Raw genomic sequence first — 22,445 nt, forward strand, 5'->3', positions numbered from 1 at the left:
CGTAACGTAGAATTTAGTTTTGTTTTCATTTTTGTAATGTTGCTAATTTACCAAAATAAAGTGAATCTGAAGCATCACTTTAACGACTCACACTGATGCAACCGGCTTATCTGCAGAGGTCAGAGGTCGCAGCTGTAAGTGATCAGGATCGAGCTCCATCAGACGAGTCGATCCAAAAGTTCTGCAGCTTCAACACGTGAGTCGGGTTCTGGTTCCTCCTGAAGCGGAACTGAAAGCGTCCACAGAGAGGAAGTTCTCACGCTTCCTCTCAACCATCAGCAGGTAAACGTCACCTGAAGCAGCGGCTCGGTTCTTCAGAACCTCCACCGTCAGCTACTGTAGGAGCGACCCATCCAGATGACCAGAATCGATTGGCGGGTCCAGTCAGAACCTTTAGTTGTTAAAACTAGAACCGGATCCGGATGAGTTTAACCTGGAAACCGAAGCGTTTCGGTTCTGCTTCTGCGTTTGAGGCAGCGTGACATTTTAAATAAAGCGGTAGGAATAGCGCCTGGTTTGGACCTCGGACCTCCACATAGAACATTCAGAACTTTCAGAACATGACCCACTTTCTGCAGAACCAAAACGGGTCAGATGAATCAACCCAACAAAGCTTCAGCTGCTTCAGGGAACGACTTATTCATGCAGAATATCTGCAGGTTTTATGCCCCCTTGAATTCAATTTAAGACTGAAAAAACTAAACAGTTCTACCGTTACCAAAGCCTTTAACTGCCAGAGCTACGAAATCAATTCAGAAACAGCATCTCTTCTCTAACATAATGAGATAAAAAAATATCTTATTATGTTTTTAAAGAGATAGAAGTCACATAAAACGCGTTTTCAAAAGTTAACCTCTGGCGAGAGTCAATGTCGTCCAAATAACTGGCAATAACTTTGCACTTGCAAAAAAAAGATAGCTAGCTAAACGGCTAGCAAGGGTATATTAGCAGCTAGTTAGCATTAGCTTCAACTGTCATGAATCACAGAACACAATGACGATGTTTGAGTGCAAAAACTTTTGAACGACAGAAAAATTCCTGCAATAAAGTCAAAAATACGCATAATGCCAGATTAAATAGTTCTGTCGTGACAAAATTTAGGAAGAGTAATTAAGGTATTTAAGGCTAACCCACATTTTTAAGAACATCCTGTCAGAAATAAACATTTAGTATCCAAGGTATTTACTAAAATTATTTCTTTAGTTTGCAATCAATATCTCAAGTTTAATGTATTTAACAAAAATCTGTTCCTTGGAGGCTAAAGTATTAGAACCATTTACAGAATTTGACTGGATAATTCAAACTGAAGAAAACATATTAATTAGTTTTCTGTTAATCTAAACTCTGCAAATGCTAATCTTTAGTTATTTTAATTTAATCAGAAACATGAAATAAAACGGTGTTAAGCTTATTTGACTTTTAAAACTTCAACCTTTCAAACTGCAGACAGAGAAACCAGACAGCAGGATATCAGGGATTATTATTGGTCATAATTAACCAGACTTTCCTGCTTCTTTGCTTTAGCTTCTTTCATCATAACCTCTGAGATGCTCAGTGACTAAAAGTTAACATTAGAGATGGAAAATTCCTCCAACAGGTCAGATATATTGGTGCTATGCAGAATTCGAATGAAATATGATATGCCACCAGACGCAGCAGCCAACAGGACTTTGTTTTTGTCATTTTGCACAACCTGCTATAATTTGGTGCATCTCTACAGGGGATATTTTTCAAACTGGCAATAAAATAAGACAAATGTACAGCAGAATAACAGCAGGAAATAAAACACGATTGATGCTTTCAGAGGCAAACCAATCAGGTTTATGCTTTAGTCACTGTTTTTCTGAAATTTCAGAAAAACCAAAATATTTTAAGACTAAAATATTTTTAAAAAACAAACATATTTTTTTGCGTTTTGTCCAAAACTTAGGGGGAAATGTAGCAGGAGGTTTATAGATGCGTCCTATGCAGTAATGCGAGTCTGAACTAGTTTTAGTGAAAGAGCTGAGGTGATTTAACGGTGGGAACGCAGATCCACCGTTAAATGGGAGAAAAAAAATCAATTCACATAAAAACATAATGTTCTCATTTTCCACGACTCAGAATCAATTTAAAACGTCCCAAAATCAATTTTAAAACATGAAAATAAAAAGCAAATCAGTCAGTCGGCCTCCATTTTGTGTCTACGCGGGACGTCACCACGCAGCCAGTAGCGGAACGCACGCATGCGCATACAGCACCACAATAGCGCGACAGCTACAGAGATGAAAGAGGGAGATTCAACCGGCTCCAACAAACATTTGGACTTATTTTAGTTTTTAGATAAGTCCAAGAAGACTGATGTTGATTAGCTTAACCGAGTTCATATCGGTGAAAACGAAGATTACTTTGTAAACATCATAAATGAACGGCGCTAAGCTACAGGCTAAGGTAGACCAATACGCTGTGATTGGTCAGAAGTTTGTTGCCATGTTTCATGCAGAAATCCGCTTCCACCATCGGTTTTGCATGAATTCGGCACATTTTTAGGATTCTTCAATAATAACTAACAAAGCCTGTCAAATGGCTAAAAACTCCTGTAAGGAAATTTCAACGTCCTCGTCCACAGAGGAGGCTGTTTGTAGAAATATGGCGCTCTCTCCGTGACAGCTTCATAACAAAATGGAGAAAGGGAGTAATTCCGTCTACATGCGAAAAATACGTTTCAACGTCTTCATTTGCCATTTTGACTTGCAAAGCAAGCATTTGCACACCATTAAAGGAGAAATAATTGTGAACAATCGTTTTGAATTGAATCGTGATACAGTAAATAATTCCCACCACTAGTTTCTATCATCTCAAACAACAAGGACTTAAAATAACAATCCACCTGAGAATTCCTGAGGAACTTTTCCAGCAACCATGAGAGGAGATCTGGGCTCTTTTATTGGGATTAAAACTATAATTTAGCGTTCAGCAGGATTAAATCTGATCCAGAAACTGTCAGCTTCCTCATTATCTGCATTCTGTCACCAGAGTTTTACATCTGAAGGTGAAGTGTGAACACATCACAGCAGCACTACAGCACATTTAAATTTATCATTCCCACATGCAAAAGTTTCTAAATCTGCGAGTTGAGGTCAGTTGAGATAAGATCTGCACAATGAGCCTCATTTAAAAGCAGAACATCAAACATCCTATCAGACAGATGAACTTTGACCCTGCAGGAATGCCCTGGAGCTCCTCAGGCGTTACCTCTTTTAAAGTTGTCCAGCGGGTCGTCCATACGAGCCTTGGCCCGCATCGATCCCGGTTGCGGCCGATCCGCAGCGTCAGAAACACGAACCGCCTCACGCCATCGGCGCTGAACGCCGCTCCGACACAAAGGGAGGAAGCAGCAGCGCGGGGCAGAGAGAAGTGAGATCAGAGCCGCTGCTGTCACAATGCTGCCGTTTCAGAGTCGCTCCCACTCGCTGCATTCCCCCCCACTCCCACTCCACACCACAACGAGCCGCTTTCAGAACCAAGCAGGACCGGACTGGAAATTTATCAGCTCCCAGCAGGATAAAAACACCCAGAAACTTTTCTGTTTTGCTTCTTTTTTTTCTACTCATGACAGCTGCATGATGAAGAGCTGCTGTTAAAAGCTCGTTAAGAGGCGGCGTGATGAGGCGTTTCACAGATCTGAGAGAAGGAAGGAGTTCTGCTCTAATCTGAGCTTCATCTGCTGCATCAGAGCAGCGGATCCCTCTGAACTGATCCAGGACCGCAGCCGGACCAGACGAAGGCCGGCCGGCACAAAGATCCCTGATCCTGCTGCTGAAAGTTACTTTTTATTCCTAAAGAGGAAAAAAAGGTTAAAAACTTCAATTCTACTGCAGAAAATGCAGATTCAATTTTTTCACATCTGATACCGATATCTGTTTAGTATTGGCTGATTCCAATCGATACAGAAAAGAAATGCTGAATTGACAACAAACGTTTTTTAACACAAACACACTGTAAAAACACAAAATCTTACTAAATATTTTTGGTGTAGTTTCTAGTGCAAATATCTTAGTAAACTTGAAATAAAACCAACTTAAAAGTAACTTTTCAGCAAGATATAGAGGCTTGTTTTACGTAAATAATTCCTTAATATTGAAAGAGTCCTCGGTCCATTGGCAGGTAAATTAACTGACAACAAGGGAAAATATCTTATCAGTGAAATAATAAAAATAAACCGCAACAAAATTTTCCTCAAATGATTAAGAAAGTAGTTAGATTCTAAATAAAAATAAAGATTACAGTCAAACGCAAAATTATTTATAAAGGCATACAGTATATCAGTTTAGGGCTGCAGCTAATAATTATTTTAGTAATAGATTATTCTTATAATTAATCGGATGAAAACATTGGCACATTCTGCAGATTTTTCATTTAACCATTTTTTCCCAGTACTATTTTTTATGTTTTAATACATCTTACAAACATATTTAAATTAATTTCTATCTTCACACATTTTTTTCTATTTAATATTTATTTTTAAATTATTTGTTTTCAGTTTTTAAAACAAATTGTCTTTTCTGAATTTATTTATTAAAATATTCAGAAAGTAATGACTGGAAACTAAAGCGATGTCCATATAAATATTTTAAAACGACTGTGGAAAACGTATTAAAAGAGATTTACACAGTTATTTATTATTAAAGAAGCTAAATGAAGAGGAATTGGGTGTTGTGTTCAGATTTTAGGAGAAAAATCATCATTTTATCTGTTTATGTTAAGTAAAAACAACTTTAATCTCCATTTATTGTAGGACAGAAATAAAAACTTTCACTGTTCCTCTGCAGCAAACAGATCAACTTCCTCTCAACTTTCAATTATTTCTTCTTCTTTTTGTCAGGAAAAGCAGCACAGCTAATGTTGGTGTCATTTGAGCTTTAATCTTATAATTCTGCTCACTAACAGGAAACAGGAAGTTGAAGCAGACCAGAGATTCTCTGCTACAGAAACTAAATCTGACCTAATGACTTCAAGCATTAGATCAGAAATAAATCTGCTTTATTTAAGCTCCACACCCTGGCCTCGGTGGGAGAGGCAGCAGTTTGAGGGTCTGGACCACCAGCGGCATCAGATGGGCTGAAACCTTGTTCTTCGCCCACGCTGTGACAAGGTCACAAGCTGTTGTTGCACAAAGGTCACTTAAACAAGGTCAGGCTTCTCAGATTGGCTGCTACGTGGTGCAGTTTGGAAAGTTACACACTCAAAATTTAACAGCAATAATTTGGGTAACTTTTTTCAGACAAAAACTTGAGGGTTAATTTTTTAAAGTCATATTTTCACCATATTGTATATTCGAAATATATCGCTCTAGCTAAGAGTCTAGCACCAAACCAAATATTTAGTTGGAAGGTAAGAATATAATTAGCAAGCTAAAGATTTAGTTAGCTCAGAGCTAAATAAGCATTTAATAAGCTCAGAGTGAAATATTAGTTCATTAACTAAATATTAAGCTAGCTCTTAGCAAACTGCACATCTAACTAGCTCAGAGCTAAATATCTAGTGAGCTTATAAATATTTAGCTAAATATTTAGCTAGCTCAGAGCTATCTAAATGTCTAACTAAATCAGAGCTGGATATTTAGCCAAAGCTAAATATTTAGCTCCATAAATAGTGAGCTATCAAAATTTATAAGCTAAATATTGAACTAGTTCAAATCAAAATATTTAGTTCCTAAGCTAAAGATTTAGCTAGCTCAGAGTAATAGTTAGTTAGCAAGTTAAATATGTAGCTTCATAAATATTTAGTGAGCTAGCTAAATATTAAATAATTAGCTCTAAGCTAGCTAAATGATTAAGTACTTACGTAGTTTGCCGCTAAATAGTTAGGTTGCTAACTTTGGTTTGTTTATAAATTAATAACTAACATGATGAAATAAGAACTTTGAAAAAAAATTAACCCCCATTTTTTCTCTCGTGACTGGCGAAATAATCCAAATTATTGCTGTTCATTTTCACCTGCAACTTTGCAAACGGCCCCCAATGAGCTGCTGTGTTCGCATTAAGCTGAGAAGCAAAATATTGACGGATTCTTTGTGTGATGTTTCATGATCTGCAGGCATCTGATGCATAATTGAATAAGTCAGGAGTAAACAGGGATCAATATAAATATAAAAGCAATCCTTGGAGAATAAACAGCAGCTCTGGCCTTAAGGAACAGACAAGCTGAGCAGAGATGTCAGCAGGCAGCTGCAGGGTTTCCACTGTTCCTGACCAGCATCCATATTTCATTCACACACGCCTGCTAACTCGCTTAGCGCCCAGAGATGGAGCACAACGCACCATGAAAAACGCTGCTGCAGTCAATAAATACTCCAAGCTCGGTTCTGTCCGACTGCTGCAGAAAAATGCAGAAAACAAGATGATCTGCAGAGACCAGAATAATCTAAATTTTACACATAAAACAATGATGAAACCTCCAAAAACTATCAAAATGTTCAATGAGGAGGAGTTCAGACCCCGGAAACGAAGCGATGGATTTATCTCCAGGCAACATCTCAGCAGTTTGGGAGTTTTGGGTCATTTAAAGCCATTTCCTGTTTATTTGGGATCAAAACCCCAAAATGTTGCAGTAAGGTTATTTATCAAAAATCTACGACATGCTTTCAGCTGCCAGCTCTTTGTTCAACACTTTATTGAAGTAAAAATCAAACCTCCTGTTTCTTAAACTGTTTATTTTTTATAAGATATTCATATCCACATCGTAATATTTCAGTCTGAAATTCAGATCAGAACATTTCTGCCCCAAATTAAAACAGAACTATCTGTTTTTGATGGAAAATGTAAAAAATCAGGCAATATTATTAATCTTATTAATTAAGGTTTTCCATCTATTACTATGATTTTCACAGTAAAAGAGAGACTGCAATGGCTGCTGCAGCTTCCTGTTTATTTGCATCATGCAGCCTGTTCTGCTAATGAGGCTCAGATGGAAGATGATGTAACAGAGAAGGCGGGGTTTAGAAAAAGCAGCTGAAACACTTCTAATTAAACTGTATGAAGTTCAAAGCAATTAACTATTCACCACCACATTTCAGACATAATTTATCAAATTATCTGCAGATACTTGAACAGTAGGTTATAGCCGTAATTGTTATTTTGATTTTAAACTAGAGACTTCTGTAAAAATAAAATAAATATTAAGAAAAATGCTTAGTATACTGAATGTTAAATCCTTTTGCTCTTATTGGGTAAAACAGAGGACATAAGCTGAAATAAGTTGAAGAACATGGCCGCTTCAAAAACAGGAAGTGGACTACAGCGCAGGGCATTCTGGGTAAATACAACCAAACCAAACTCTGATTCCTTCTCTAGCTGTGAGGCCGTTAAATGTCCTGAAATGACGTTTAAAATCCATCTGCTTTCTAACAAACAACTGAGTTTGTGCTGCAGCTTGATCCTCTGCTGGATCTCCTGATCCTAAGTCCAGGTGGAGTTAATGAGGGCTGAGCTCCACTAAGCAGCAGTAAGCCTCCAACAGGGATTGTTGAGAAACGAGGCGTGCTCCCAGCAGCCTCCTTTCTCAACTTTATACAAAACAAGAGATCTGACCAGTCCGAGCACAGTGACTCTGGAGGAGCTGCAGAGGTCAGAACTCCAGATATCCAAACTTTATATCCTGTCATGATAAACAATGATGGTGGATGATAAACTGTGGCAAAAATTATTGTGATAAACAATATCGTTTTGAGACCATTTTTAAGTGGTAATAATTAAGATCAATAAACTTTCATTTCAGACAAACTGGAGCTTTTAAGACATTTAAATATCCAAAATAAATAAAACACATAAAATAAAGTCTCTAAACAAAATTGTTTATCTAGCCTTTGGTGGAAAGATATCCATCCATCCATCCATCCATCTTCTTCCGCTTATCCGAGGTCAGGTCGCGGGGGTAGCAGCTTCAGAAGGGAGGCCCAGACTTCCCTCTCCCCGGCCACTTCTTCTAGCTCCTCCGGGGGAATCCCGAGGCGTTCCCAGGCCAGCCGAGAGACATAGTCCCTCCAGCGTGTCCTGGGTCTTCCCCGGGGCCTCTTCCCGGTGGGACGTGCCCGGAACACCTCACCAGGGAGGCGTCCAGGAGGCATCCTGACCAGATGCCCGAGCCACCTCAACTGGCTCCTCTCGATGTGAAGGAGCAGCGGCTCTACTCTGAGTCCCTCCCGGATGACTGAGCTTCTCACCCTATCTCTAAGGGAGAGCCCAGCCACCCTACGGAGAAAACCCATTTCGGCCGCTTGTATCCGCGATCTCGTTCTTTCGGTCATGACCCAAAGCTCATGACCATAGATGAGGGTGGGAACGTAGATCGACCGGTAAATCGAGAGCTTCGCTTTTTGGCTCAGCTCTCTCTTCACCACGACGGATCGGTACAGCGCCCGCTTGACAGCAGACGCTGCGCCAATCCGCCTGTCGATCTCCCGCTCCCTTCTTCCCCCATTCGTGAACAAGATCCCGAGATACTTAAACTCCTCCACTTGGGGCAGGACACCCCCCCTGACCCGGAGAAGGCACTCTACCCTTTTCCGGCTCAAGACCATGGCCTCGGATTTGGAGGCACTGATCCCCATCCCGGCCGCTTCACACTCGGCTGCGAACCGCTCCAGCGAGAGCTGCAGATCACGATCTGATGAAGCCAAAAGGACCACATCGTCTGCAAAAAGCAGAGATGAAATCCTAAGGCCACCAAATCGGATCCCCTCAACACCTTGGCTGCGCCTAGAAATTCTGTCCATGAAAGTGATGAACAGAATCGGTGACAAAGGGCAGCCCTGGCGGAGTCCAACTCTCACCGGAAACGAGCCCGACTTACTGCCGGCAATGCGGACCAGACTCTGACACCGGTCATACAGGGACCTGACAGCCCGTATCAAAGGGCCCGGTGGAAAGATAAATGTGAGTAAAAAAAAAAAGATTATACAAATGGAAATTATTGAGTTGTTTTTCATTTGTCCTGTTAATTGATTTATTGATTATTGCAACAGGCTTACAAGTGGCAAGAAAACAAATGTCTGCCAAGTATTGATAAATTCATGCCTCACATTTTTATGTGTAAAAACAAAGAGAAAAAACTAAATTTAAATTACTGGAGAAGTTGATTTGAGTTTTTATTAGCTAAATTATCACCGTTAACAGAACTAATGGCTTTAAAAACATCCCTCTGTGTGAAATTAATCTTCATAATTTGTATTTTTCAACAATCAAACTCAATAAATGACATTTAGGATAAATACTAAGCTGTAAAAGTCGTATTGGTTTGGTTGAGTCGAGGTCACAGAGTCTCGTCAGCAGCAGCTCCATTATTTATCGAACACCAGAGAAACGCGACACAAAACCATCTACAACCAAGACGGAGACGCGTCCTGCAGCAACACGGCCGTCTCCGGGGGACAGGTCCGCTTCATTCAGACAAACGACAGAGCGACGACCTCTGCAGCACAAAACGATTAATTTCACTGTTAAATCTGACCGCATTCACTCACCAGGCTCTGGATTTAAATAAAACACTGGTGGTGAGATCTCACAGAGACGTTATGGAAAGAAGAAATTAGTTTTTCTCTTCACTAACAGCAGCTACCAGCTGTCTGTTCCCACAGACACAAAACAAGACGGACAGATTTCTGTCCAGCTCCATTACGGCCGAAGAGTCCCTGGGTGAAGCAGCGGACGGACCGGAGAAGACACGGACAATTTTAGCAGCAACCTTTTGTTTTCAAAAAACAAACTTAAATTTAGATATTCCTTCAGAGAAAAACAAAACGCCATTTAGAAATGACGAGGAAACTCGACAACCAGCAAGTCCACCTTAAAGTGGCTCAAAAACAAACAGCCGCCATGTTTCCATCCAATCGTCACTTTTAAAATGTCGCAGAGAGAAACGAGAATTAGTCGCATTTCCATCTGCTGGTTTGAACGAATCAACACAGAGTGAAATTTCATCAACAGATGTTAATAAACAGGAAGCAGGGAGTGCAAACTAGACCACGTTAAAAAAAAAGTGAATTTTGGTGCCTCTGGTAAGGCACAGAGTCACCAGTGGATGGGAAGCATGTTTCCTTTTCCTTTTAGCATATTAATTTGTTTTTGGTAAATCCAAAAACTTTCTCAAGAGAGCATAAAACTTTTTATGCGAAATTGTGGAAATTATTTAGAATATTGCCGTTTTAATTGACCACAAATTAAATGCTTAAATATAAAACAGAAAGTTACAAAAAAAGAAGAAATCTAAAGAAATTAGGAAATATAAATAATTTTGGTCCCAAAATGAGAGAAATTTATGATTTCTGATTGAAAAAGGTAAATAAAATATACAAACGAGTTGAGGCGCAATGCGATGCAGGATAACTGCAAATAGCCGTACAACTTTACCGCATTTAAAATCTGTTGAATCGATTCACAAATCTTCTTATTTGTGCACCTCAAATGGAAACTGTAGCCGTTTGGTGATTAAAAACCAGCGCACACACCTCCAAATCGCGCGGCTGCCCGGTGCCTGGATGGAGACACCAGCTCCTTGACGATCTGCAGGACCTGCATGCTTATCCAGTGGGAGGAGCCATGAGGCGGCGGCTCTGGCGCCCCTCAGCCTCATCGCTCATCAGCTGGCCCGCAGCATGACTCCTCCAGGACGCTGGTTTCCAGTGAAATCAAGGCTCTGTTCCTGCTTCCTGGGTGTTGGGCGTCTTCAGTATTTCCTCCACTAACCGTCCATCATGCTGCTTCACCTGCGTTGAGCGGCGCCTCGGGGCGACAGGAAGCAGCAGCGCGGCGATGCCCTCTCCGCTGCCGGCCTCATCATGCCGCGTGCGATCCGGAGCGGAGCCGTCCTCCGCCGGCTTCTTTCCGTCCCCGGCTGGATGCTGCAGATCAAAAGGTCCTGAGCGGTGGAACTTCCCGCTGCAGCTGGCTCCTCGATCCGCTCTTCACATCCTGCAGATCCTAATTAACGAGCCTGCAGCTCTTCCCTCCTCTCCTCTCATCGTGTTTCTGCTGTGGAGCGGAAACATGAGCAGAATGCAGACGGCTGAACGAGCACGGATGATTTGTACCACCCAGGTAACGCCTTCTCGCTCCATCCTGCCTCCTTCTGCTGCTCTGATCATTTTCATCCAACAGCCATGAAATTAAACCCGTTAAATTAGCTGTTTTTGCTGGAATGAGCCTCAGGAAAAGCTGCCAGTTTTCCATCTGATCATCAGAGTTTCTGCAGAAATTGGAGCTTTTATTTCATCATTATTGCAGAAATGAGTCAATACAGATGAATTAAAGGATCATATTTGATTTGCATTCAGATTAAATCATATTTAACATGAAATTATGTTTTTCTCATAAAGTTTATCATTTGTTAAGATAAAAATAATTTATCATTGTCAGGATAAATTTCAATTAATGATGTTTAAAATTCCCCAAATCTGACTGTAATATCAGGATTATGATTATATATAATTCTTATCCCATTAATCTAGCATATTATTGCAAAAATTAGTCTGAGATTAATTAGGTCATATTTAATATGTAGAAATTATTTTTTCTCATGGCTATTTATTGTATCGTTTATCATTTATAATATTGTTTAAAACTGTCCGTAATGTTGGGATTGTTACTTTTACAATTCTCTTGTTTGTTTGCTGAAAAGTTTCAATAAATACCAATAATTCTGAATATTTCTCATTATTCTTGCAGAAATGAGTCTTGCTGCAGATGAATTAGAAGATCGTATTTGAATGCCATGTTTTTTCCTATCATTTATCATTTATTGTGATAAGATTTTTGTTTTCATGATAAATTCCAATTAATTTTGTTTAAAATCCCCCAAAACTGTCTGGAATGTTAGTTTTACTATTTTCTCTACTGTTTCAATGAAAAATATCAATAAATACCAAAAAATGCAAATTATGATTAATGGGAATTACTGAGCAGATTAGTGGTTCAAATCACACTTTTTTATGTGACTGGTGTCCTAAAGAAGCACATTGGAAATAAGAAAGTTTTTGTATTGTGGTTAAAGAACAGATTAAAAACTATAAATGTATTTGGTGTTAACTTTATATGTCTAATTAATTCAATAATTTTCACAGCAAAAATGTTTTTTGAATTGAAAATATTCCTTATTTTGTTGATATACAAGCTGCACTAAAATTAATTTATATTTTTTAAAAAGGAGAATGTAAAGCTTCATGTGTTGGATGGAGATCCTGCAGCAGCAGAAAGCGTTTCTGGTTCTAACAGCCATAAAACGATGTTCAAATGATCCAAACATGAAAACCAGGCTCAGTTTCAGTGTGACCACACCCACACACCTCACACACACACACGCCCACACCCACACACACACACACACACGCCCACACACACACACACACACACACACACACACGCCCACACACCCCCACACACACACACACACACCCACACACACCTCACACACACACACACACACACGCCCACACCCACACACACACACGCACACACACACACACACACACACACCCCACACACTGCATGAAGCTCTGTGATAAAGTGTCAGTCTATTTGACTCCTCCGGCTGTTCAACAGAAAACCCAATTACTGCATGGCTGGACTCTGCAGCTGCTGTTGCTACGGTTACGACCCGGCGTTGCTAGGCTGTGACCCCACTCAGCGAGGTGAAGATTGTTACAAACATGAAAGCGAGAAGCTTTTAGTGTCATTTATGAAAGCATCACATAACTGACCAGAAATGACCAGAAAATGTTTCATTTTACTTCCAAAAGAAAAAACAGGAATCTGGAGCGAAAGTTTTAATTTATCGCATATTTTCAGAAACATTCACGATAAAGTCCTCAAACATCTGAGCAAACTCTGTGAAGTTATCAACAATCTTCTGGTATAAATCTATTTTTCTATGGGCGGTCCAATAGGAACGAAGATGTTAACAGGAATAAGCAATAAATCAATCACACACACAATAAATTCAAATAATAAAAAATTTATAATGTTATTCTTCCCTTTAATGTAGATGCAAAGCCGCCATTTTGATAAACGCTGCAAACATTTAACAACCAGTATGAAGTAGCTACTTTTCACTGTCTAAGCTCAATGATTATTATTCTTCTTTAAATGCAATTTTAGATTTTATAATTCACGTTTGTTTATTTTGGATTTTTAAATTGTTTTCCGGTGTGAAATGGTCTGTAGAAATTAAAGTTTTTAATAATGTAGTGTTAAATTAGTTTAAAATGGTCTCAAAATGATATTATCATTTATCGCAATAATTTCTGGCACAATTTATCATCCAGCTAAATTTGTGATTGTGACCAGGCTGACTTCTACTGCCCCCTAGTGGTGCGTTAAAGTCGACTCACATGAGTCAGGACTCATTCAATGCGATTCAGAATCGATATACAAAAATAATAAAACCAATCCGCAGTCTGTCGGCATCCATTTTGTAACTACGTGGCACATCGTGTAGTCGTCATGGAGACGGTACACAAACGCAAAAACTACAAAATGAAAGAGATTTAACCGGCCCAGTCTTTCAATAGATTAACCCAGAAATCATTTCTAATACTCATTTGGATTAAAAATTGATCTTGGATAAAATTGTGAGATAGTAAAATATTCCAACTGTTACTAAAAAAATTCTCTCCCAACTCAACGTGAATATCTGGAAGTTTTCAACCAACCAGGAAAAGGTCATCGCCCTCCTCGTTAAATCAGGACTTATTGATTAAACTGATTTTTTAGTGCAAATTGTCTCAAGAAAATTAAACAGAACCCTTCTATCAACACGAAGTAGGCAAAAAGATGGATGTGAGGGAACCATCGAGCTACACCTATTTTTATCCGCCTCTTTCAAGCCTCAACAAGACAGAATCAATCAATCTGCATCTCCAGAGGATCGGCTGAAGGTCTGGATGAGAGCGGAGCGAGCGGCGGGCCTCCTGAGGCGAAATGGATCGAGTTTCGACCGGGAGAGGAAGCAGGACGGAGCCGACGGGCCGACCAACAATCAGCAGGTCAATAAATTCTCATCAGATTTTCCTCAGCAGATTGGAAGGGGAGAGAATCCGTCGGTGTGTTTTAATCTACAGCTGGAGGTCAGGATGACGGAGGTGAGTGAAAACAGATCAAACTAGAGCCGGAACAACGTTAAAAACACAGAGGTAATTAATTATATTTCTAAAAACCATCCAGGACTATTCAGATCTAAACTAGTTTACTGGTTTTATTGAGTTTAGGTTCAACGTCTGGATTTTTTACTTTGTTAAAAACATAAAATATTCCATTTATCTTATCTCAGAATTATTCTAACAAGTCAGGATGGATAGATGGATGGACAAATGAAAAATTGGACGAACCATTGGATGAATCGATAGCTGGTTGGATGGACAGACAACAGTTGGATGCATAGATGGATGGATGAGCAGATGTACAGATGGGTGGATGGATATTTAAACATCAGGAATGTTTCTTCCTGCTCTCCTCTGGATTCTAACAACTTCCTCTCCTCGCAAATGTTTCTCAAAAACAAAAAACATTTGGTTTGAGTGATGCTGACTCCCACCTGCAGGTGGCAGTGTTTCTTACTTCTACCCACTGCTGCCTCAGCCATCTTGTTAAGTTTCCATCCATTATCAAAATGGCGAGTACCAAAATCGAGCTATCTATGTTCTTTAAAGAGTTAATATGAGTCTGCTCATGTTTTTCTTCAATATGTGGATTTTTGGATTTAATGGGGAAAAAATATTGCAAATATTCCTAAAGTAGCCACAAAACCCAAGATTTTGATAGTAAAAAATCAAAGAAAAAAGTGTTCAAAAGTGTTGATGACAAGGTTCCTACAGGCACCTATTTTCCTTCCACCAAACTTTCCATGAATATGCATACAGCACTCTACATGACCATTATGGAGCATTTCTGAATTAAATATCTTTTTTTTAATTGGGCTGATGTAATATTTGTTATTATTGCTTAATTGTGCCTCCTAATTACTCCTCAGATGATGACATGAACATCAGTGGTACTAAAAGAAAGTCCAGCTCCCTGTTGCATTCAGCCAGAACTGAAAGCTCTCGTGGTGCATTCAGGTACAGCTGGAAACCAACTGCAGTCAGTTCTGTACTGGCTGCAGGCCAATTCAAAACCAGGCTGAAAATCATCTAATTTTCTGTATTTTAACTTTTCCGATTGCTAAAATCAGTAAATATCTGTTTATGTCTGACAGAACTGATATGTTTGCGTATTATTTCCCCCAGGATTCTCATAAATATTCTTTAAAAGTTTCAATCTAAAATATTAAAATGTCTTAGTAATTTAAACCATTCCACTGGTTTTATTTAGCTTTTTAGCAGAAGAATAGAGAGTCTGGATGTTTTAGTTGCAGTTATTTTTGTCCTCCCTCAACCAGACAGAATCGATACGCAACAATCTGCATTTCCGCAGAATCTGCGGAAGATTTCAAAATAAAAGCCTCCGGAGGAAAAATGGAAGCTTTTACGATAACAATCACGTTTCACTTCCTTCACCTTTATTTTCTGTCATATCTGAGGTGAAAAACGAACCAATCTGCTCGGCAGCCATCATTCATAACGTCCATTAAATGTTGAAGGGAAGCTAAATGCTATCTGAAGCGCTGACTCGACGTTTCCCTCCTCACTCCGACTTTCCCGCTTCCTGTCCTGCTGTTCTGCCTGGCACACTTCCTGTTCGCCTGCCCCCGTGTCACTTCCTGCTCAAAACAAGCAGTTTTTTTATTTCACGTTTTTCTATAATTGAGCATTGAAAAGTCGCTACATTCATCCAACACATGAATAATAAATCTAGAACTGTGAAAACAAAAACAAAGAGAAAAGCACAGCGTATATAAATGTAGAAGTTTTAAAAGAAACAAAATTATTGTCTTAATGAAACAAAATTATTGTCTTAATGAAACAAAATTATTGTCTTAATGAAACAAAATTATTGTCTTAATGAACATATAAAAGGAAAAAAGATCAGGACAGAATTTTCTGAGAATTATAACTTCATCGAGTTGCTAAATAAATTTAAACACAATTCCATTTTATTATGAATCATTTCTGAATTAAAATCTTTTTTATGTAATATATGTAGTAACGGCTTCCTACAACCTAAACGTCCTGCTGTGGAGTTCCTCAGGGCCGTGCGCTCGGTCCTGTCAGTAGTTTGTAATTATTGTGCTTGTATCTCTGGCCGTACATCAGACTGAGTTCCTCCTGCTCTGCCGTGTTTCCTGGGTGTTTTTCAGGACCAACTCGCTCTGACGCTGGAATAATTACACCACCAGCTTCAGGTCTGCAAGACGCAGCTTGTCCAACGTCTCCACACTGAGGACGGATGGATCAAACTTTCTGAGGACAGCAGATAAAAACACGGCAGAGCCGCTCGGCTCACCATGGCAACCAAATACAGAGCGACCATGAACGGCTTGCGGAGAGGAAACACGTCTCTGTTTGTGTGAAGGGCGAAGGAAACAAGCTGCAGCTCCAATCGGAGGTGTTTTTTATTATCTGTAGCAAAGTTTCAGCTTTTTACTCAAACATCTGCAGCTGAATTACCTTCAGTTTAGTTTCCCTGAATCTGCAGGGAGTTTCAGCTGTAATAAAAACTCGATTTTATCCTTTTATGGCCTGATAACACATTTGTTCCTCAGTCCACAGAAACCGAGACTAACACTCAAGGTCTGCTGGAAATGTAGCAAACACCGAGATTAAAGAGCAAATTCATCCAAACATTCAGCGTTACAGGAAAACTGCGCAGGCTCCTTTCACTCTTCCTTTCTTTAAAAGCTGCATCAGATGTAGAGAAAATTTAAACATTCAACAGATTCTGACAAAAATAATCCTGAATCTAAACGTTTTCCAGTTAAAAATCATCTAAATTCCCAAAGTTAGGATGATGGATCAACAAGTGGAGTTCAGAAATTAAAATAAGCAATAAAAACAATAAATGTTTGTAAATATTTATGTTACAATGCTTAAAGAGATAAAAATAAAACTGCTGTTTGTGTTATTATTTTACCAGTTTAATGGGGAATTTGCTGCTGTTACCAAATTTATCAGAGACACAAGATCCAATTAATCAATGACAATAATTTCTAACAACTTGAGATCATTTTAATTGTTGATAAAGATTTTTTGACATTTTGTCGATCCATTTTTGCTTTCTGAGCAGCAGTTTATTTTCTACTGCATCTTTTCAAGCCGTCACAGGTAGAAACTGAACTAGGGCTAAACCGATTAGTCGCGATTAATCGATTATTGAAATAATCGTCAACTGATTTAGTAGATTAATCGCTAGCTGTAAGATTCAGACTCAGAAAAAGGCTGTTTAAATCAGTTCTACACTGAACTAAAGTAGCAGTTTTAGCTTCACCTGCTTTAAATTCTGTAAACAAATAAAATAAAATCCAATATTAATGAGCTTTTGCATCCATTTATTAAATTAAAAAGTAATCAATGTATCAAATGTTTCTTTTCTTATTGGAAAAAAAGGATAAAATTGCTTATTTGCATCTTTTTTCTAACATATAAAATAAGCTGAAGTGGTTAAATAAAAAATCTGCTTTTTTATGTAACTACTTGATTAATGGTGAGAATAACTGATTACTACAATAATCATTAGCTGCAGCAGTACCTTAAACTCATTTCTGTTACAACTCAGAGTGGAGATGGAGGTAAACAGACCACAGCCAGGACTCTAAATGGAAACAAAGTGAAACCTAAACTAGAGTCACACCCGCTGCAAAACCTGCTTCTGTAAAGGAAACTAAACTTTGAGCTGCATGCCAGAACCAAAGAAAACTAAATGTTTCTGTACCGAGGAGTTGGCCAACATCCCTCCAGAGATCCGACTCTTCTGGTTTCTAAGTCCCTTCCATTGAACTCTGGAACATTTCTGACTTTATTTGATTTTAGTCATGGATCCCAGGGTTTGGAGCCTCGGTTTGCTCATGGTTCAACAGGTTTGGGGTCACTGGACCAGCTTCCTTCTGCTGCCCTGATAACTCCAGCAGAGCTTCCTTCCTGTAAGACCGACCAGTCACACCTTTAGCACATCGTTTGACATCCAACGCAACGAGTGAAGCTGGAAAAACGGCATTTTTCACTTCAGACACTGGGTCAGAATCTGCAGCTTCCAGTCTTCAAACGTCACATAAAACATTTAAAGGAAAAGGAATGGTCTCTGAAATTGCAATAGTGGGTACATTTCTGCTAAGCCGCTAATCCGCTAATAGCTAAGCTAGTTTTGGAAATGTTTAGCGCGCTTAGCTTCCCCTAAATTATTTTTTCAGGGTAAATTCTAAAGCGCTAATTCAATTAGCTGTTGTATAAACAGTTGAATAAAGTTTATCATCCTATTCATGCTCTTATTTTGAAGGTGGTGATGCTGCTGTTCTCTTTCCTGTCTTCCCATTCTCTCTTTTCTGAAGCCCTACTGTCGATCACTGTGAACAGAATTACCAATACTCAACAAATATGAAACTGAAACTATGAGTGAAACATCTGTACCAAACAAACCGTGTAATGACAAATCCGCCCCTGTAGGGGGCGATATACGACACGGTAGCATTTGTTCCTGAGACAAAATGGGATCAACATTTTAATTGGCACATTAGCATTAGTTTCTGCTAAATACTATGTCATTGTAGCTCGTTAACGAGGCTAGCTTTTTAGTTAACGGCGCCCACATTTGAGTAATTATAATACACATTTATTCCATTTTTCACTTCAATATTTCAGATTAAACACATTTTAATATTGAACAAAGATAACCTGAGGAAATATAAGATGTTTTGTAAAAATGTGATAAGGGAAAAATAATCTATCCACACCAAACTGGCACCGTGTGGAAAAGTATTTACCCCCTAACCTTCGTTCCGCTCTGCTATCACCAGCTAGCGGTTTCCGCTGTGCAGAAGCTCAGGCTTCAGAGGACAGATTCCTCTCAGATTGCTGACGAGTCGTATGGCTTTAAAGAAGAATGGGAGGAAACTCTCCGAGGAGAGATAATCAATCTGAAGGTTTATGCTCTGCGGTAAGTGAATTACATCTCCACAGCTTCTGCTTCAGAGGAATCTGTGCCACGCTGATAAAACAGCTGGCAAAACAAGGCGGTTTCTGGAAAGACCGACCACAAAAAAAGAGGTTTACTGCTGCTGCTGGGAAAACAGTTATAAAAAACCCTCTAATGTTGCTACTGTGCGCTTCAATGTGTCATCTGGTTGGAAATCTGCTCCGACCTTTAACCTGCTAATCCTCATTCAAGTTCAAATTGGCAGCAGGGAATGCTGGAGGGGATAAATCCTGGTGGAGGCCAGGAGGAACCCGCCCGACTGGTGCAGCCGCCTCTTTCCTCAGATGTTTCCCAACAGTTACCAACCTTCCTAGCAAGCAGACTTGAGTCACTCTGGGCTGAGACGTGTCAGAGGAGGCCTCCGAGTGCAGCCGTGCAAACAAAAACAAAGCAAAAATAACTGGAAACACCAGGGAGCAATTTGGAAATGAAGAGGCAGCCATAACAACCACTGCTGCATAAACGCATTAGCAGCGGCGCTATTAGAGAGGAACTGTGGAGGAGTTATTTGGAGCTGCAGTGAGTAGGATGCTGAATGACAGGAGCTGCAGGGACATGTTGGGCCCTTCAGTCGACATCTACCCAACACAACAAGCACAAAATGCTCAGCTGAGAGCAGCACACCCCCACTACACAACCAAAACAAACCATCTGAAGCCTTAAAGGGACCCAATACACTAAATTCACATTTTGAACGTTTTTATTCTCCCAGTCGGGTCTCCACTGCTTCTAAAACAACACCAATACAAAAACAGCTGTTTTTGGCCAATAAGTTTATGATTTCTGGTGTCTGGAAAATGAGCTGTTACCTAGCAACCACAATTCGGTCAGCTGGTACAATGGCTGCTGGAAAAGACAACCGTTTTGCTGTCGACTTGCCATCCAGAAACTACTTACTGCATCATTCTGTTTGGTTGTGCAGAAGGCTCTACTTCTGCTTTTCAAAGACGTACGGTTGTATAATTGTGCATCTGTTTGCAGACATTTTCACATGTAGAGGACGTCATCTCTACATGACTCCAGATGTTTTGTTTGTTAATGTTTCCAGCATGAAATCATGTCAAAACTTTTATTTTGCTTAGTTTTCCTCCTCCTTATCCACCTGACTAAACCTATCAACATAGTGTCTATTTTTAATTACATTAACAGTGATAATCTCTTTAAATTTCACCAATAAACAAAACTAGCATCACTAACAAAAACACTAATAACAATAAACAGTAATTATATTAATAATTATATTTTTCTATGAACAGTTTCAATTGGGATTTTGTTCGATTTTCAAATTATTCCACAGTTTGACTCTAATTTTATTCTAATAGTTTCGAATTTGCAGATTTTAAAACTCTGATTCACTTATTAACTTATAAATTGTCAATTAGTTTTAAACAATTTTTGAATGTTTTCTGGTAATTGTTTGTTTTTGGCTGCATAAGGAACTAGAGCTGTTTCACTATACGAATGAACTTTAATCATTTAGATTTATAAATAGTTTTTTTCTAAATATCGATTAGTATTATTGCTCTTTTTTCTAGTATTGTAAATCTTGTACTATAGTTTTGTAATTACTGCCCAGGTTCCAGGTCGGATTAGTGGTTTTATGATATTTTTTGAGACTTTGACCGTATCTGATACTCCGGTGTTTTCTAGCTTTTAATCAGAGCTGCAGGTTTTTGTGGAAAGGCGTAACGACCTGTTTGGTCTGAGCGCTGCAGCGTAGCGAACGCGGCCGAGTCGAGCAGATGGAGACCAGATGAGGCTGAGCAGCAGATAATTACAGCTCACTGCAGCCAGACGCACCGGCTGACATCCGTCTGCCTCCGACAGGCAGGGAGGAAGGTGTGAGTTAGGTGAAGGACAGATCGGTGGGTCTGACCTACAAACCATCCTCCTACTGAAGGAAACGCCTCAAAATGTCACATTAGATGATTTACAACATGCAGGAGGTCAACTTCTAGCTTCATTCTGACATTTTTTAATCAACAGAAAGGAGTCCTGAGTTTAGTTTGGTTGTTTTCTGGACAGAATAACCATCAGAGCTGTCATTAATTTTCTACTGAGTCCATATAGTGATATTAAAGTACAATCCTGCACTTTTAAAGTAAAACCTAAACAGATTCAATACACATCTTTAAAGAACTTGTGTCTCTGTTGTGTTCTAAAAGCATTTAAAGAGTAAAACGGATATAAACTGGTTTTATTCTACATAACTCCAACAAAACGATACGAAGCGTCTCTTCCTCATTTCTCAGGCTGTTCTTTCGAAGATGACAAAGTTCTGGTTTGATGGGACCAAAATGGAGCTTCATCAGACAAACACGCCATCAACACCGTAAAGCACGGCGGTGGCAGCATCATGTCAGACAGAGAACATTTATTTTCCATCAGGACAACGACCCAAAGCATTTAGCTACAGCTGAGTGAAAACAAGGTGGAGGTTCTGCAGTGGCCTAGTCAAAGCCCAGACCTGTTCACAGCTGAACAGTTTAGCAGGAAAACTGAAACCAATCCAGGTGTAAACACTAAATACTGAATATTTATGCAACGACTTATTTTATGTCACATATTTTATTTAATTGTTTTTATGTTACAGAAATCAGTTTTCACTGAGTTTTCTTTGACAGAAAAATCTTTTTTTTGCTCATGATTGATTCAAAAAAGCTGAAACTTCAATGGGAGTGAAAACTTCCTACAGGCTTTGGAAGTTAAGGAACGGTTTTGGGTGAGATATGAACCAACTGGACCTCTTCAGGAACCAGATGGTTGGTTCAGTGGCGTTTCCAGAACCAGAACCAAACATGATCATAAATCCTGAACTGAAACTGCTGGTTTCTATTCCTGCAGTGCAGAAGAATCAGAACCGGCTCCAACATGAACCTCTAACTTCTCTTCTGCTGATCCTCATAAAAACGTAGAAGCCCCGGCCAATCGGATCCGACCTCGTTAAGAGTCTCATTAGCAGCAGAGTGAGCCAGCTCTCCCCCTCTCTGTGCTGCTGGGGGGTAATTAAGGTAATTAGCTCAGGGTATCAACATCGTCAACCGTCTCCAGGCGAGTCCATCAAAGGTTGGGATGAATAATGGAGGACATGAAAGACCTTTCCTCAGATCTGCTTGCTGAGCTCATTCAGCTCACATTAAAGCAACAAAATCATCGTTGTTTTTGTTGATTTATTAATCAGCGTTTCCAGTTTCAGTCGACGTGTCGACGCTTTATAGAAAACAAGATGAAAACAAGATGGCCGCTACTTTTTACATTTTGTCAAATTCTGACCAAAAATATCAGTGGATTTTATGAGACTTAGCAACACATGGTGTAGATGTTAAAGGGTTAATAGAGGAGCCATGGTGG

The 22,445-nt window shown here is 39.4% G+C and overlaps 1 protein-coding gene across 4 annotated transcripts in view; it reads right to left on the minus strand.

The window, feature by feature from the left end:
- usp6nl (USP6 N-terminal like) overlaps positions 1–22,445 on the minus strand; it is a 72,631-nt gene that overhangs the window by 41,993 nt on the left and 8,193 nt on the right. The window contains exon 1 of one of the 4 annotated variants that reach the window (XM_032589706.1): positions 10,487–11,197. The exons of 2 other annotated variants lie outside the window; for them this stretch is intronic. In XM_032589706.1, the coding sequence (XP_032445597.1) occupies positions 10,487–10,556 (70 nt within the window). In that variant the 5' untranslated portion in view covers positions 10,557–11,197. Of the gene's footprint in view, positions 1–3,234; positions 3,415–10,486; positions 11,198–22,445 lie in introns of those variants that run through there. One more of the 4 variants, XM_032589707.1, reaches the window with a different exon arrangement.

This window comes from Xiphophorus hellerii, chromosome 17 (assembly GCF_003331165.1).
Source record: "Xiphophorus hellerii strain 12219 chromosome 17, Xiphophorus_hellerii-4.1, whole genome shotgun sequence".
NCBI classification, from domain to species: domain Eukaryota; kingdom Metazoa; phylum Chordata; class Actinopteri; order Cyprinodontiformes; family Poeciliidae; genus Xiphophorus; species Xiphophorus hellerii.